Genomic DNA, 17,713 nt, shown 5'->3' with positions numbered 1-17,713 from the left:
CAGCGAGTTAGAATCTGCCATTTTCTCTGTGCTCGAGCAGCTGTAGTGACAATGTCTCGCAAGCAATCCCGGTGTTTTGTTGTTGAATGTTAGAGTGAATATAAGAGTCTGCATTTTCACCCATTATCCAAGCCACTGAGGACGCAGTGGATTAATTTTAGTTTTGAAGGTAACGCACCACAAATTATACCTAAATTCGTTTATGCCTGCACAAATCATTTCACTCCAGACTGGTTTGCGAACGAGACAATAAAGGGACAATGGGACAATACGAAACACAGGCTTTGCTAAAAAGATGTTACGCAAGGATGGATTAGTACCAACTGTTCGTGATCCAGCTTACAGTCTCCAGCATAAAGTCTGTATATATTTGTTTACTATTAGTTGTAACGAGTGGTTTTGTGTAATTCGCTGTGCAAGTTAAAGTGTCATACAAGAGAGAGAGAGAGAGAGAGAGAGAGAGAGAGAGAGAGAGAGAGAGAGAGAGAGAGAGAGAGAGAGAGAGAGAGAGAGAGAGAGAGAGAGAGAGAGAATTTTTTTGAATTTTAACAATCCTTTATTACACAAATATGACAATCAAAAACATTCACAAAAAAGGTCACATATTTTCACAAAAAAACTCACATCAACACTTCCGAAATAACCAGTTCATTATCAACTAATGAACACAGCACATTATTACAGCACCACTCAAGTTCAAAAATACTCAATGTACTCATTAGTTTGTAAAAATTAAACTCAATTACAAGTCGTGATTTTACCATTTTTTTGAAAGCTGGTATAAGTTCTTGTTCTCCTTTCTGTTCAATTGTATTTCTCCTAGTTATATAAATAGCTAATTTTGCAATACCAACAATAAAATTAAGCAATTGACATTTGTATTTTTTCTTAATAGTGTACATACAACCAAGTATAAAATCCTGCTTTGTAAAACACACCTCAAAAGATTCAAAAAGAAGCTCTAAAAGGCTAAACAAAAAAGAAAGTCTATTACAAAACATAAAACAGTGAAACACAGTCTCCCTTTCATTGCAAAAAGGACAATTCTCACTAACATTTGGGTTTAACATTGCCACAAAAGAGTTAACTGCAATAGCCCCATGGAGTATCCTCCACTGAAGATCACCAACTCTTTTAGGTAAGGGAGGTTTGTACAGAATCCTCCACACTGGTTTTGTTGTTTCAGTAATCTCTAACGGGTCTCTCCATACAGTATCGCTTCTATTCTTTAACCATTTTAAATTCATCACTTTGACAAGACTTCTGTACAATGCTTTCCCTTTAGCTTCAAAAAAATCAATTTGTACATCAATTTCCTTTTTCATCCAGGGATTAATATTGTCAAATGAAACAAGATCAGGTACAATACTTAAATCTGGAAAAAAATCTTCACAGTCTGGAAATATACATTTCTTGTTGTACTCATCAAGTAAAGTTCTTTCTTGTACATTTAAAGCCCCCTGTAGTTTATCTAAAAAATGTTTAACATATCGCTCAGATTTTACCTTTAAAAAGGCTGAAACTGCTTCTGCATCTTTAAATTCAGGACCTGCATTTTTAATAATGTGTTTTAACTGTAGAGATCCACTTCTGTACAACAAATATTTCAGACCCGGTATTTCATCCCCAGATACATCAAGACGTGCTCCACACACAATGGGCTCTTCCAATAACCAGTACAGCGACATTAATGGTTCCATCCATTGAGGTTTAAACAGACTCCATATTTTAAAAAGACTTCGATAAAAAGCAGGAATTCCTCTAAAATCGAATTTTTTTGAATCCATTAAAAACAACACATTGTCCAGGCCAAGTCCACTTATTCTGCGTAAAATGCACTGAGCCACTGGTCTCCACACCAGTCTTTCAGATCCCAGCATACACTTCTGCACAAACTGAAGACGGTAAGCAGCACATCTACTAGCCAAATGCACTAGACCTTGGCCTCCATCTTCTTTCGCCAGGAACAAAACACTTTGCGGGATCCAGTGCAAATTGTCCCAAAAGAAGTTCACAATTTCCGCTTGAATTTTCGGTAAGAGACCGACAGGAGGATCAACGCATGCAAGTCTATGCCAGAGGGAAGAAGCCGCGAGATTGTTAATGATGAGTGTGCGTCCTTTAAAAGACAGCTGTGGAAGAAGCCATTTCCATTTTTTCAAACGTCCTATTACTTTATCTGCCATTCCTTCCCAGTTTTTCTGCATGAAAACTTCATTGCCTAAGAACACACCAAGATATTTTAACCCATCTTTTTGCCATAATAAGCCTCCTGGTAGAGTAGGATTACCTCCTTCCCATTTTCCAATCAATAAAGCATCACTTTTTCCCCAATTTACAGTTGCTGAAGAAATCTCCTTAAAATCATTAACAACTTCTTTTAACATTTCAACATCATTACTATCATTTATAAAAACAATAACGTCATCAGCATATGCAGATAAATAAAAAGCATTATTACACTGTGGCAATGTTAGACCCTTTAACTTATTCCGTAACATAAAAAGCAATGGTTCTATAGCCAGCACATATAATAGCCCAGACATGGCACAGCCTTGTCTAACCCCTCTCTGTACAGTAAAGGGGGCACACAAACTACCATTAATTTTGATCACACTCTCAATTTCACAATACATTGTTCTGATCATATCAATAAAACTTGAATTGAACCCAAAAGCTTGCAAAGTATTCCACAAATACAGGTGTTCAACCCGATCAAAGGCCTTCTCTTGGTCCAAAGAAATAAGGCCAATATTTATACCAAACAACTTTGAAACTTCCAAAACATCTCTGATTAGAGTAATATTATCACAAATTGATCTGTTTGGTATACAATATGTTTGATCGTAGTGTATCACCTTCCCTATAATTTTACTCAATCTTGTAGCCAAAGTTTTAGACAGGATTTTATACTCTGAGCACAAGAGAGATACAGGCCTCCAATTTTTTATATTTTGAAGATCACCTTTTTTGGGCAATAGAGTGATAACTGCCCTTCTGCAACTGAGAGGGAGGAACCCATTAATAAAACTTTCATCAAACACTAATAAGAGATCTTCTCTTAAAATGGGCCAGAAAGTTTTATAAAATTCAATGGGTAACCCGTCGATCCCGGGGGATTTCCCATTCGCCATACTCATCATTGCTGTGTAAAGTTCTTGCTCTGTCAAAGGTTTTTGCAAACTTTCATTGCTCTCTTCATCAAGCTTTGGCAGACCTTCAAAAAAACTACTAATATTCATCTTTTCACTAATCAAATCAGCTGTATATAATTTTTTATAAAACTGTACAGCAACTTCTCTTAACTCAGAAGCTTCATTTAATTCCTGTCCTGTATCAGAGACCAAAGAATGAATTATTCTGCTTTGACTATTTCTTTTCTCCATACTGAAGAAAAATTTGGAAGGTGCATCCATTTGTGTGACATTCTGAAAACGTGAGCGAACCAGCGCTCCCTGTGCCTTAATGTCCAACATGTTTGCAAATAACGTTTTCTTTGATGCCAAAGCTTCCATATGTTCTTTTTTGCCTGTAGATTCAGACAAACTGTACAAATCAAGTATTTCAGTCTCTAAAATCTTCAATGATCTAGTTATTTCTTTTGTAACATTAAGAGTGTATTGCTGGCAAAAGTTTTTAATTTGTATTTTACCGCAATCCCACCATTGCTGTACAGAGCTATATAAGTGCTTTTGTTGTTTAAAAACATCCCAGAAAAAAGTAAAAGACTCTCTAAAATGTTTGTCATCAAGCAAAGACGTATTTAAATGCCAATAGGCACTTCTTGACTTCACATGGCTAACTAGGACAGAACAAAGAACCGCACTGTGGTCTGAAAAACCTACAGGATTAATTTGACAAGATTTAAAAATATTGAGCTGGTGCTTAAAACTATAAAACCGATCAAGACGTGCCAAAGACAAAGAATTATCTTTACAATGAACCCATGTGTATTGTCTTAATTGTTTATGCATACTTCTCCAAATATCACAAAAATCAAAAGTTTGAATGATTTGCTTGAGAACTCTTTGAGATGCAACATGTGGTTCTAAATGATTTCGATCCATTTTATCACTCTCGGTACAGTTAAAATCTCCACCTAAAACTAAAAAATCATCTGTATTTAGGTCTTTGAGAGTAGTGTTGATTAAATTTAAAAACAAAACTCTTTCCACTCCATTATTAGGAGCATAAATATTTAAAAAAACCATAACAGTTTTTTCAAATTTAACAATAACTTTTAAAAAACGACCTTTTTCAATTTCAATAGATTCATAAGACACTGGAGTCATATTTTTACTAAATAAAATTGCAACACCTCCACTAATAGAGGATTTATGACTAAGAAAAAGTTGACCTCCCCACTCTCTTTTCCAATCCACCTCATTTTTTTGATCACTGTGCGTTTCTTGTATAAACATGACATCAACAGACTTCTGGTTAATAAATTCATACAACATCATCCTCTTACGAACTTCTCTAGCTCCATTTAAATTGAGAGTTCCGATTTTTAGCTGACTCATAGCTTTATTTAGATTCAACAAGAAACTAAGATGGGAAATAACAGAGAGTGTGCATAAGGTCAAAAAAAACAAGCTTAGAGATTTAAACCATGGCATTCTTGTCATCTCTACTAGGAATTTGTTTTTTTAACTTGTTTACAAACTTCCGTAAACGATACACTTCAAGATCTGAGAAAGCCCCTTCCTTTATCAGATATCTTGTGTCTTTCACAAATTGTGCACGATTAGGAAAATAATCCTCAATCTGCACACCTTTTAGCCCCTTCGTTTCCTGCAGAAAAACACTAATATCTTCAGCTTTGTACAGAACATTCCCTGCTTCATTTTGGGAACAGACAGAAACCTCAGAACACACAGAAACATTAGAATCCGAATCATCATCATCATCCGAAGCATCTTCAGTAGCTTCACTTTTTTTGACCTGTTTACTGTTTTTATCATTTCGACTTGTAGGGTTGTGGCACTATCACTTTAAATATATCTGTATTGATGTTAACGTCATGTGGGCGACCCCTGTTAAAAGGAAGTGGTAACGCATCAATAAACACAGAAGTGTTTGCATTTACACGAGTTGTGTGTGTATTACTGGACACTCTACATGGTGTCAGAAGTGGCTGATAATGGCTCAAGGACTCCGCCGTATAGATCCATTAGTGTTTGACGTCAATGTTGCTGATAACTGGCGGAAATTTGAGAAAGAGTGGACAATCTATTGCAAGGCAGGACTGTCGGATAAGTCAAAGAAAGTTCAAGCCTACACGCTACTGAACCTAGCCGGCCCGGAGGCTGTGGAAAAGTCGGATTCTTTTGTTTATGGAGAGGGGGAAAACCACGAAGATCCAGCGACTCTATTGGTAAAGTTTGCTGAACTATGTTTGCCAGCGAAAAACGTTATCATGGACAGACATGTGTTTAACACCACTAATCAAGGAGTCGGTGAGTCTATTCAGACGTATATCTCAACTTTAAAAATACTGGCGAAAAAATGCGATTTTGGCGTGCTGTGTGAGGAGTTGATCAGGGATCGCATCGTTTGCGGGATACAGAGTGACATCCTACGCAAACAGTTATTACGTGAAAAAAATCTCACCCTTGCACTGGCAGTTAGCATCAGCATGCTCCATGAACAGTCAGAGAAAAGCTCTAAGGAACTTCATAAGGAAGCTGAAGTCTGCTCGATTCAGAAGGCTCGCTGTAGCAATTGTAATGGCCAACACTCACCTGACCGCAGCAAGTGTTTTGCTCTTAATAAGATATGCAATAATTGTGGGAAACTTAATCACTTTGCTAGGTGTTGTCGATCGGCTCCTGCGCAGGCCATAGTTCGCCCCAGAGCCCCCACGTCATACAGAAGAAGAGAAATGGGTAGAGTGAATGAAGTGACAATTGAACCAGACAATCATATGGATGATACTTTCTACTGTGATACAATACTGACACCCGCACAGAAGGGGGAAATCTTCGCTACGCTCGAAATGAAGAACGGAACGGGACAGCTGAAGGTAAAAGTGGACACTGGTGCTAAATGTAATGTGCTGCCCAGGAAAATGCTGCATGCGGTTGACCACACAGTATATGTGGACCCAGATGAAAAGGTCAATTTAGTGGCTTATGGAGGTGAGTCAATTAAAACTGATGGCACTGTAACACTGCATTGTACACAGGGGCAGTTCAAGTTTCATGTGGTCAATAGGGATGTAAAACCCATACTAGGACTACAGGACAGTATGGCTATTGGTCTTATACGTCTCGGACCTGATGTCCATATGCTGCAACCAGAAGCTCCAGAAATACTGGAGTTTAAAGACCTGTTTGACACTAATGTCGTAGGCAAATTACCAGTGATATATCATATGAGAATAGATGACACTGTTGCCCCTACAATATGTGCTGCCCGCAGGATCCCCATCGCCATGAAGGATAAGGTTAAGGCGGAGCTGGACCGAATGACTGCCCTGGGTGTGATTACGCCAGAAAATGACGCAACAGAATGGGTGTCTGCCATGGTTGCAGCGAAAAAAAAAGATGGAACAGTGAGACTGTGCATTGACCCAGTGCATCTAAATCGGGCCCTCCTCAGACCCCGCCATCCGATTAAATCAATTGACCAAATTATTGCAGACATGCCTGGTGCCAAAATATTTAGTATATTAGATGCCAAGTGTGGGTTTTGGCAAATACCCCTGGACCGTGTATCCTCTAAGCTCACAACATTCATGTCACCTTATGGCCGATATAGGTTCCTAAGAATGCCGTATGGCATATGTACAGGCAGTGAGGTCTTCCAAAACGTCATGGAACAGCTATTTGCAGGACAACCTTGTGAGATTGTGGTTGATGATATCCTCATTTGGGGGCGTACATTATCAGAACATGATGAACGCCTAACACAGGTTTTGAACAGGATTCGCGCCATCAATCTGAAGCTTAATCCTGACAAGTGCAAATTTAGAGTCAACTGTGTACATTATGTGGGGCACCTGTTAACTGCTGATGGTGTTAAGCCAGATCAGGAAAAGATCAAAGCCGTCTGTGAGATGGAGAGGCCACAGGACAAACAGGCCCTACAGCAGTTTCTGGGCATGACGAACTATCTATCCAAATTTATTCCCCGATACAGTGAAATGACTGGTCCCCTGAGACAACTGATACACCACGACGTGGAGTGGCACTGGCATGAGAGCCATGATGCAGCTTTCAGCAAGCTGAAGCAGACACTGACCAAGCCCCCTGTGCTTCAGTTTTTTGATGCATCAAAGCCAGTGGTTATATCAGCAGATGCTTCCCAACATGGTCTGGGAGCGGTGTGTCTCCAAGACGGGAGGCCGGTGGCATTCGCATCACGTGCCCTTACACCGACTGAATCCAGGTATGCTCAGATTGAAAAAGAGATGTTAGCACTGGTGTTTGCAGCTAAAAAGTTTCATGATTTCATATATGGCCGTCCTGTCATTGCTGAAACGGATCATCAGCCACTAATAACTATCCTGAGGAAACCACTGCACACCGCATCATCACGTCTGCAGGGGATGATGCTTAAATTGCAACGTTATGACTTGGATGTTATGTATAAGCGTGGCAAGGAACTGTTTGTTGCAGATGCATTGTCACGTGCACACTTACCTGAGTCTGAGCCCCCACTTACTGATGATTTACTAGAAGTGATGGCTGTCCAGGTGCTCTCCTCACGTCGTACGGATGAATTACGAAATGCAGTAAAGAGTGATGTTATCTGTCAACAGCTAGTTGAAGTCATCATGCATGGCTGGCCCAGCACCTCCAAGGAGCTGCCGCAACAGTTGCGTCCGTTTTTCTCCATGAAGGAAGAGTTGACAGTAGAAGAGGGACTACTTCTGCGTGGGCAAAGGTTAATAATTCCTGCAGCATTGCAAACGTTTTACGTGGGTCAACTACACCAGGGTCATCCTGGGATTGAAGCTACCAAACGCAGAGCTAGAGAGACTATGTACTGGACCTCAATGTACACGGATATTGAAAGAGAGGTGTCTCGCTGTGCTGCATGCAACGCTTTGACAGCACATCACACAAAGGAACCAATGCAACTCCATAATGTTCCTGAAGTACCATGGTCATTTACTGCAGCTGATTTATTTGAGTGGCATGGCAAAATGCATCTAGTTCTGGTGGACTCCTACTCAGGGTGGTTTGAACTGGATTACCTCCCCAACATGACCAGCAACACGGTCATTGCGAAGTTGAAGCGACACTTTGCAACACATGGTGTGCCACACACACTTATGACTGATAATGGGACCCAATTCACTGGAAGGGACTTTACAGACTTTTCACAAGCATGGGATTTTAAACACATCCGCAGCAGTCCTTATTATCCACAATCTAATGGGCTTGCTGAGCGTGCAGTGAGATCCGCTAAGCACCTGCTGGAGAAGTGCCACCGTGATGGTACAGATATCCAAGCAGCCATTCTACACATTCGCAACATTCCTCGTGATGGGCTCCCTTCTTCTGCTCAGCGTCTCATGTCCAGGCAAACCAGGACCTTTCTGCCAGTAACCACAGACATGCTTAGGCCTGCTATCCAAGTTAACGTGGCTGCTACCATCTCCAAACATAGAACAAGGGGGAAAGTGTATTATGATCGCAGTGCACATCGTCTCTCTGCACTAAGACCAGGGCAAACAGTCAGAGTACACACGGAACGTGGGTTTGATCAAGTGGCAAGAGTGGAAGGCCCAGCTCAGCAGCCTAATAGCTATGTATTAGCGTCACAAGGAAAGAGATATATTAGGAACAGGCGACATCTTCTACTGGTTGATGAAAATCCAATGGTAAGCCCTGAGGAGGATGTGCCAATGAGATCCACCTCATCACCAGTATCGGATAGAGAAACTGCCCAAAATGACAACCCACCACTTGCACCTTGTAGAGAAACTGTTCAAAATGCCAACCTACCACCTACATCTCCTAATATCACATCAGTGATTAAAAGCAATCCACCTACACCTCCTAATAGTACATCAGTGGCCAATACTGCTGCTTCATCTGAGAGACAGTTGGTGGTGACTCGAGCAGGCAGAGTTAGCCAACCCAATAAGCGTTATCAGGACTATGTCGGGAAATGGCTAAAAAACTAAAACAACTGTGTTGCTCATACCTCACCATGTTTTCATGTTTGTGTCACCAAAATTGTCTAAATGGACTGATTATAAGATGAATTCAGTACATGATGTAAATTCAGTGGGTTGTGTTAAATTGTTTAATGTGCTATCTGGAAGAAAGGGGATGTAGGGTTGTGGCACTATCACTTTAAATATATCTGTATTGATGTTAACGTCATGTGGGCGACCCCTGTTAAAAGGAAGTGGTAACGCATCAATAAACACAGAAGTGTTTGCATTTACACGAGTTGTGTGTGTATTACTGGACACTCTACACGACTCTTTCTTCTTTTAATTGGAGTTTTGAATGTAGATTCAACTTCCATATCCAGTTCACAGTCATTCAATCTCAGATTTTCCTGTATAATCTCTCTATTTTGTTCTACAAACGCTGATAATGTACTCAACCCCCCCGCGTTCTCGGCCGCCAGAGACTCCACCACAACACCTTCATCATCAACAGGAGAAAACACCCGCACCTCCGCGCTGTTCGCTCCCTCCAGCGGCTCGATCACTGTACTCGCGGGAATCGCCGACACGCTACTCTCATCCACAGCGCTCCCCGCTTTAGCTGCATCAATCAGCTCTGTGCTTTTATTCACCTTATCAGGGCAATTACGACTGAGATGCCCGATTTTCATACAACCAAAACATTTGATCGTCGTGTCAGATGATGCGAAAACAGTATAATCAAAGCCTTCTATTTTAAATTTAAAGACCAGGTCAAGTTCATCCTCACCATCCTTCAGAATCATAAACACCTGTCTCCTAAAAGACACAAGATGTTTTACTAGAGGAGATTTACATCCGAGTGGAATTTTTTTGATGGGGGAAACTATCTTTCCATGACGGGACAATTCTTGCACAATCATCTCATCTTTCACAAAAGGAGGAATGTTTGAAATCATTATTTTCTTGGCGGGAGTACTCAGAGGAAACACCGGCGTGAGTGAACCTTTGATTACAACACCTTTTTGCACTAATTCGTTCGCCTTCTCAATAGTGCTAAAAAAAAGCACAAACGCACTATTCATTCGCGAAGCGGACACGATGTGTTCATGACCCACAACGTCCCCCGCAGCCAAACACACATCTTCCACGTTAACATTTGAATCAATCTTCACTCCATGACGCCGAGTTAAATTTTCAAAAGCCATCGTGTTTGGAGTCGCCATGCTTTCCAGCAAAATGCTGGAAGCAGACTATCCTCACAAAACAAAACAAAAACTCAACAACAACAAAGAAACACAAACATAAACACTTACAAAGAAAAAAGAAAAAGTTTGAAAAGAGCACTCTTACCAGCCACAATCGGCTACCACTCACATCCACACACTCCGCCCACTCACTCCCAGCATGCACTCGAGAGAGAGAGAGAGAGAGAGAGAGAGAGAGAGAGAGAGACTTTTTTTGACTTTTAACACACTTTATTAAAACATCTTAAAACCGAACACTTCATTATATTTCACAGAGAGAGAGAGAGAGTTTATGGATAAGACTTTAATGCACACTTCGTGTACTGTGATTTATTCAGCTCTCAAAGTGATTTTCTGGAGTGAAAACGGACTCTTCATCTTTTGTGTGATATAAATACATTACATTACATTACATAATACATTTCATAAAACTGATTAGTAAAGTTTTGGCCATCATCCGGACTGGGTCCGCTACAACAGTCTTGTAGTAGTGTTGCACGGTGCACCGATACTTCAAAAGTATTGTGATACTCAGAAATGAAAAACCTCATGATAACTAAATTTACTAGTATCGATACTTTTATGAATGACCGCGTTCCAGATTTGTAAGAAATATATTTTATGTTGATGTGTGCAAAGCACGCTTCCAGTCTCTCCCTGTATGGATGTCTGTGTTTTTTCTCCTCACGCACGCAGCAACGAAGCTGCAGCTGTCATGAGGCAAACACTACAGTGAGACGGCTGCATGTGCGAGCACAAGTGATACTGTGGCCGCCGGTCAGTAGCGGAGTGGAAATCCAGAGAGTCGTGACTTTTCCCGGTGGGCCTGTAGTGTTTCGAGGCTGCGAGGGCCGGTCTGATAGTTATAATTTGCAAGTGCTTAGCATAGGGCTGGGCGATATGGCTGAAAACTTTATCACGATATAAGTGTTTCATATCGGTCGATATCAATAATCATTGATTTTTTTATGACCCATTTAAAATAAGGACCAGGAAAAAATATATATATTACATTTAAACATTTTTATTTTAAACTTAACTTTCCTCTGATTATAATCCCAAGAAAGAAATGTCAACACAACCATGGAAAACTCAAAAAATTAAAATGTAAACATAAGTCTAAATTCACAATCAGACCTGCAAACTCCTCAGAGTAAAAAAGGTGACAGTGGTGCAGTGTGGCGGGACTTGGGTGGTGGGGGGTTGTGGTCGTACGTGCTTGATTTTTTTGTGATTTTAATATGCAAATGACACATTTCTGAGCGTGACTTAACAAAAATCAGCATACTTATCAAAAATATTTGTGTGCCAACCCTGAAGTTTGTATCTTACACATACACTGTATCATAAGAAGTCAGGGCAGAGCACCCGGCTAACGATAAGCCTAGCTAACGTTACAGATATTCCACCATTTGGGGAAATTAAGCTCATTTTTCACCTCCCCTCAGGTAAAACATTTCTTTTTTTTTACTATTTAGGAAACCATTCAGTTGATCTCCAGGTCTGGCAGTACCACTTTTACCATAGCTTAACATAATTCATTGTATGACGACAATACTAGGGGAGTAACTGTACACAGAAGTCACAGTTCGGTACGATTTCGTGAAAAGCAGTGGAGTGAAAAGCAAAACAGAAATATAGAAGGCATTTTTATAAATGTATAAAACAATACCATATAAAATACACACACACACACACACACACACACTCCAGCATTGCAATCTTGACATCGCAGGCTGTTCATTATGCTGTGTTCACATCAAACGCGAATAGAGCGAATTATCCAATAATGTTTCGCAATTCTAGCCTGAATGGCATGCAGATGAAGGGCACTCATTTTCTGCTTCTCAATCGCCGGTTACTGAAGAGGAATCCAGCAGCACGAGACAACGAAATGGTGCAACCAAACTGACACCGGTACATGATTGCCTGTTAGCGTGTCACTCCCTACGTTGCTAGCTTACCAGAGAGTGAGTGCCTTTGTTAGTGCATGCTTGAAGCTCCGCCTTTTTCTTGAAAGGGGTCTGGGAGCAGCAGCTAATTTGCCTTTAAAGGGACACAGCGAGTTTTTGCTTAACCCTAAAAAGTGGCAATTTTAACATGCTATAAAAAATTATCTGTGGGGTATTTTGAGCTTAAAATTCACATACGCAGACATCAGAGACTTAGACAAAGATGCAAGATAGTGACATGGATTTTGACTTTTTGATTACATCCTTTTGACCTTGAATGCATTTATTTACATTAAATAATAAATCTATAGAAACTTATTAGAGAGAGAGAGAGAGAGAGAGAGAGAGAGAGAGAGAGAGAGAGAGAGAGAGAGAGAGAGAGAGAGAGAGAGAGAGAGAGAGAGAGAGAGAGAGAGAGAGAGAGAGTCAGGAAGAGTAGTCATGCTGAAGTTCAGTTGGGCTGTAGAACCTGGAACATTTTTTTCTTTATGTGACAGAACTCACCCCTTTGCAGATGGAAACTGCTTCTTTGGACATGGCTTTAGGGTAAGAGACGTTGTGCTCCATAATGGACTGGAAAAGTTCATCTTCATCCTCACCATCAAATGGAGGCTTGGAAGGGGAAAAAAAGAACAATCAACATCAAATTAAAATGAATATCAAATATATATTTTAATATTAAATATGGGTTCTTAAATTATTGCACTCTTCAAATGTGGCATTATAGAATTTACCTTAATCTTACCCTTAAAAAAAAAGTATATTGGCGTCATATACAATGGGCAAAACAAGATAAGATCATTATGTTTGAACAAGGCGGTAATACCATAGTATTATTTGAAGGATCGTATAGTACCATTTAAATGCATGACATATGAATATATGTAAGAAAGCGTACCATGATATATACAGTACTAAAGCACCATGATATCATCATCGATACATTACTGACAATTTGTATTTCTTCTCGATTCGTGAGCAACGTTGGTGTTGAAGTGTTTCACAAAAATTAAGCTTACCATCAGTTCTAGAAGGTCACTTAGAAATTCGGCAGGCAAGCAGCCTCAATTCACAAGGAATCGTGCAAACGGAATTTAGCAAGAGGAATGCGTTCCCCACAAGGATTTCATCTCAGATTTATTCAAGATTCGCCACAATGATCATAAGCTGCCTGATTTGGAAGTGACCTCAGTCTGCATTGCTCAGTCTGATTCACTCGCCATTCATCCCTGAAAATCTTCACAAAGCTAAGCTAAGTTCTTTTTTAATGCTCATTGCTAAAAGATACCAGGGAATTGGCAACATGTTTGTTGCTAATGCTATCTGTGTTGCTTGGGCTTATCTAGTCGTTTTCATTAAAATACTCTTGCTAGGCTTATGTGATCATATTGGCTATGTGCGTTACATGTCACAATAACATGAAAACGTTGTTCTTTTGTAAAATAACATAAAATAATCCGGCACGCTTTATGATCTTCGTGAACTGAAGCGCGAGAACTGAAACATTAGCCTTATAGACTAAAGCTTTAAATGTCCACTTTAAAAAGAACAAATTTTGAATGGTAAACTAATACCTTCTGATTATGTAATCCGTATGAAAGGTGCAGTTCTCTCTAAAGGTGCATCCGGAGATTATGTTTTTAGCTCGTTATTTTTTCAGACGCATTTATAATAACTCACCAATAGCCTAAAGCACTGTGGGAAAAATATCATAAATAGGCTATCCATGTTCTAATTTGGCCTTAGAAAACCAGTAAAATCTACATTTTTAAATTTTAAATTTTTACATTTTAAAATGAACTAGTTCAGTTCAAAGTTTGCACAGAAATGTAAGATTTTTCCCATCTTCACCGACCTCGTTAAAAAAATTCGTTTAAATTATCATACGACGCCTTTGTCGACGGCGGCCGCGGTGCAACACTGGTGGCTTGTGTTGCCAGATTGGGTGTTTTTTTTCCGCTACATATTGAGCCCTGTTTAGGGTGAGTTTTAGCCGGGTTGTCGCCTGGAAGGCTGTATAGAAATCTGGCACCCCATTGAACGAAGTTAAACTGAGAGAGCGTGCGTTCACAGACACCATAATGAACGAGTTCACACGTTCATCAGGACAGGCAGTTAAACAATACGTTCAGTTCACCCAAAATATGAACAAGTTCATGAACGTGAATGTGTTCAGGCACAACGTTTGGCTGCCTGGGTCTCGAGGATATAGAGTGACCGACTTTTTTTTTTTTTTTTTTGAGCAAGCATTGATTATGCGTGACACGGTCTCAATTTGCAGGACGCATGAATTGGGCTTCAAACACTGTGCGCGCACGCGCTACTCGGGACGGGTGGTCACTCTACCTGTGGCCCATGCCCGGTGAGTCACACGGGTGTTTAGCCAGAGCTGATTCTGCTGAAGCTGAAGTTCATTCGCAACATCGTAACCTACCCAGCATCTATAGTGACATTCACTCAGCTCCAATGAACAAATCTGAATGAGTGATGCATGCCAGCTCCTTTAAAACCTGTATGGGGTAGTGGTGCATGCGAATTTCACACGCCAATTTTCATTGGCCTTTTCTGAAATATCAGCGGTGTTTAGGGGCTCCCAAGTGCGACCCCAAGTGTCAGCATTTGGCACCACGTCAAAGTGACTCACAGATAGGAAACTTTATATTGGATACCTGCACTAATAATAGAGAACAATAAAATAAAGAACCTTAGATATATACTGTATTACTGTATGATGAGTTATCTTTGACTTTACGAAATTGATTTTCTGATTCCAGTAGTGGTGTCAATATTATATATGCCTTAAAACAGAGTTGTAGCACATTTAAATTATTCCAGTCATGCTATTTAAAACTATCCAAACATTCTGGTTGTATCTGAACACTATCTACACTTCCATAGAGTATACTGCAACAGAGCATTTAACAAAAATATTATAAGACAATTATTAGTAACAGTTGTTGATGTAGGATTTGATGGTTATACACTTGTGAACTCACTTGTCCCGCCAGCATCTCATACAGCAGGACTCCATAAGCCCACCAGTCCACAGAACGGCCATATGGTTGATACGCTATTATCTGAAAACAGAGAAAAAAAAGCCTACAGATTAATATTAATTAAAGATCAGCAAATTGTGTTAATGTAAAATATCACTAGCCTAGAAATCTAGATGCACCCTAGTGGCAGCAAATTTTATTTTGTAACCAGGGTGGTCTAGTAACTCTCCATTGGCTTTCGAGCTGGAACAAAACAAACTCTATTCAGGCCAATCACATCGTAAATAGAGTCGGCGGGCGGGCTTAACATAATGACGACAGAGTTGTGACGGTTCTCTGCTACTTGAAAACAAAGAAAGGCTGCTGCTGCTGGTGAACAGAGGTCTTTCGAATCAGCTTTGCCTGCAACTCTGGAGGACTAGGAGTTAAGCTTTTCTTTGAGAAAAGAACAGCACTTAAGTTATTCTTAAAAAAGGAAGATGTGTTAGTAGTTTTGCCAACCAGATACGGAAAAAGTTGAATTTATCAATTAGCTCCGCTGGTGGGAAAACGCTCTGGGGTGCGTTTCCCGAAAGCATCGTTAGCCAACTATGGTCGCAAGTTCCGTCGTTATCAGCATAGTTCAACGATTCGGTGTTTCCCGAAACCATCGTTCCAACGAACATTCACAAACAGCATTGCAAAGTTGTGTGGTTTGAACGACAGCTCTCGACCTATGGTTAGAAGCATCGTTTCTATATTGCAACACATTTGGAGGTAATAAATCATTATCTTGAGCATAATGAGCAAGCTGACATTCAGTACAACCGGTGTCTTTTATTTAGAATACTTACAAATGGAATTTACATCTTTTAGTTTGTCAAGAGATTTGAAGTAATGTGTTTGAAAAGTGCGCATGTGCGAACGCGCTCCACTATGTAAGAACGAGCCAAATATTGAGTCTGGTAATAAAACAAAACAACTGAGAACAATTAGAAGTAGTCCTCAGATGACATGTCTGTAATTTATATAAAACAAATCTAGCGTTAATTGGATCTCAAACAGTTTCATTAAAAGCAGTTATTACTCCACCATGTGCGAAACCAACGTGGTTGAACGATACTTTGCGACAGTGGGTTTCGTGACTAGCTAGTTGATTTTTCCAACGATCCATCGTACTATGGTAGTGAAGCAGTGAACTACGTCGTTGTACGGGAAACACACCCCTGGTTGGTTGGAGCCGCTATCCTATTGCGTGCAGAGGGAATTTGAAAGACAGCCGTTTATCCTGCCCCTCGGATTGAGCTCTTCCAATGGTGAGTTCCCAGACACAACATCTTGGTTTTGGGTCTGGCTTGCCAGGTTAAAATATCACACTACTGTTTCAGAACATCACTTTTCCCATCGTCCGCTACCCAGAATCTGGAAGTACATCTCCGCTAAAAATAAATTGTATTATTTGCCCTGTAATCCAGTCAAAATATTTAAACACTCCCAAAACAAAAATAATTCAACAGATCAGCAAAACTTTAAGATAAGACATTCTTGAAGAAAGATTTTAATTTATATTTGTTAAATTATAAAGCCTTGGCATATCAACCATAATGTTTCAAAACACGACACGTATTCTTGATATAAGAGGAAAAGAAATAGGGGCACAATTCTTTGGGACCCGGATACAAAACAAAAGCTAAAATGTTCTTATATTTAATAAAACTATACAAAATTGTAATTGAACTTGGGTGGGTGCAGGTATGTGAGAGCATGTGTGTAAGTAAATTATCAATAATAAAAACAGACACCTTTTCTAACATCTCAGCTTATCTGGCAGTCAGCTTTCTTGGCTGATGTAGTTCATAGCACTTTCAGTGCATGTGTGTTTGTATGTGTGACATCAGACTAATACAATGTGACAGTTCTAAATGGCTCAAGGTTTTGTTTGTGGCTTTAGATGTTGAATCTTATGTTTCAAAATACAGAACCAAAGAGAACCTAAATCAAAACCATAGAGTACATTTCATAACAAGGGCTAACTGAGATGTAAAAAAATAAATAATATCGAACTAATACTAATATCGTATACTAAAACTAATATCGTATCTCAGCTCAATATTACCAATCACATGAAGCTTGAAACTCATGAATACTGTAATAGATAGAAATAATTTCGTTGTAATTTCTTTGTTTTAACACTTTGGGCCCTATTTTAACGATCTAGGAGCATGGTCTAAAGCACACGGCGCAAGTGCACTTAAGGCATGTCAGAATCCATTTTTACTAGTTTATTTACTATTTGCTAGTAAAATGTCACCATGCCCGATGTATGGTCTAAAAGGGTTGTCCCTATTCTCTTATTGAGTAATGGGTGTGTTTTGGGTGTAATGTGAAATAAACCAATCAAGAGTCTCAGGTCCCATTCCCTTGAAA

General features: G+C 39.8%; 1 protein-coding gene across 1 annotated transcript in view; it reads right to left on the bottom strand.

The window, feature by feature from the left end:
• The window catches only part of prkcaa (protein kinase C, alpha, a), a 163,027-nt gene that overhangs the window by 13,387 nt on the left and 131,927 nt on the right, over positions 1–17,713 (bottom strand). The window contains exons 14-15 of the mRNA XM_039655426.2: positions 15,308–15,388; positions 12,816–12,923 (exon numbers count right to left, since the gene is read on the bottom strand). Coding sequence (XP_039511360.2) covers positions 12,816–12,923; positions 15,308–15,388 — 189 coding nt within the window. The remainder of the gene's footprint in view (positions 1–12,815; positions 12,924–15,307; positions 15,389–17,713) is intronic.

This window comes from Pimephales promelas, chromosome 8, assembly GCF_988280905.1.
Source record: "Pimephales promelas chromosome 8, fPimPro1.hap1.1, whole genome shotgun sequence".
Lineage (NCBI taxonomy): Eukaryota > Metazoa > Chordata > Actinopteri > Cypriniformes > Leuciscidae > Pimephales > Pimephales promelas.
The sequence above is the reverse complement of the archived record's forward strand: the minus strand, read 5'-3'. Positions and strand labels throughout refer to the sequence as shown.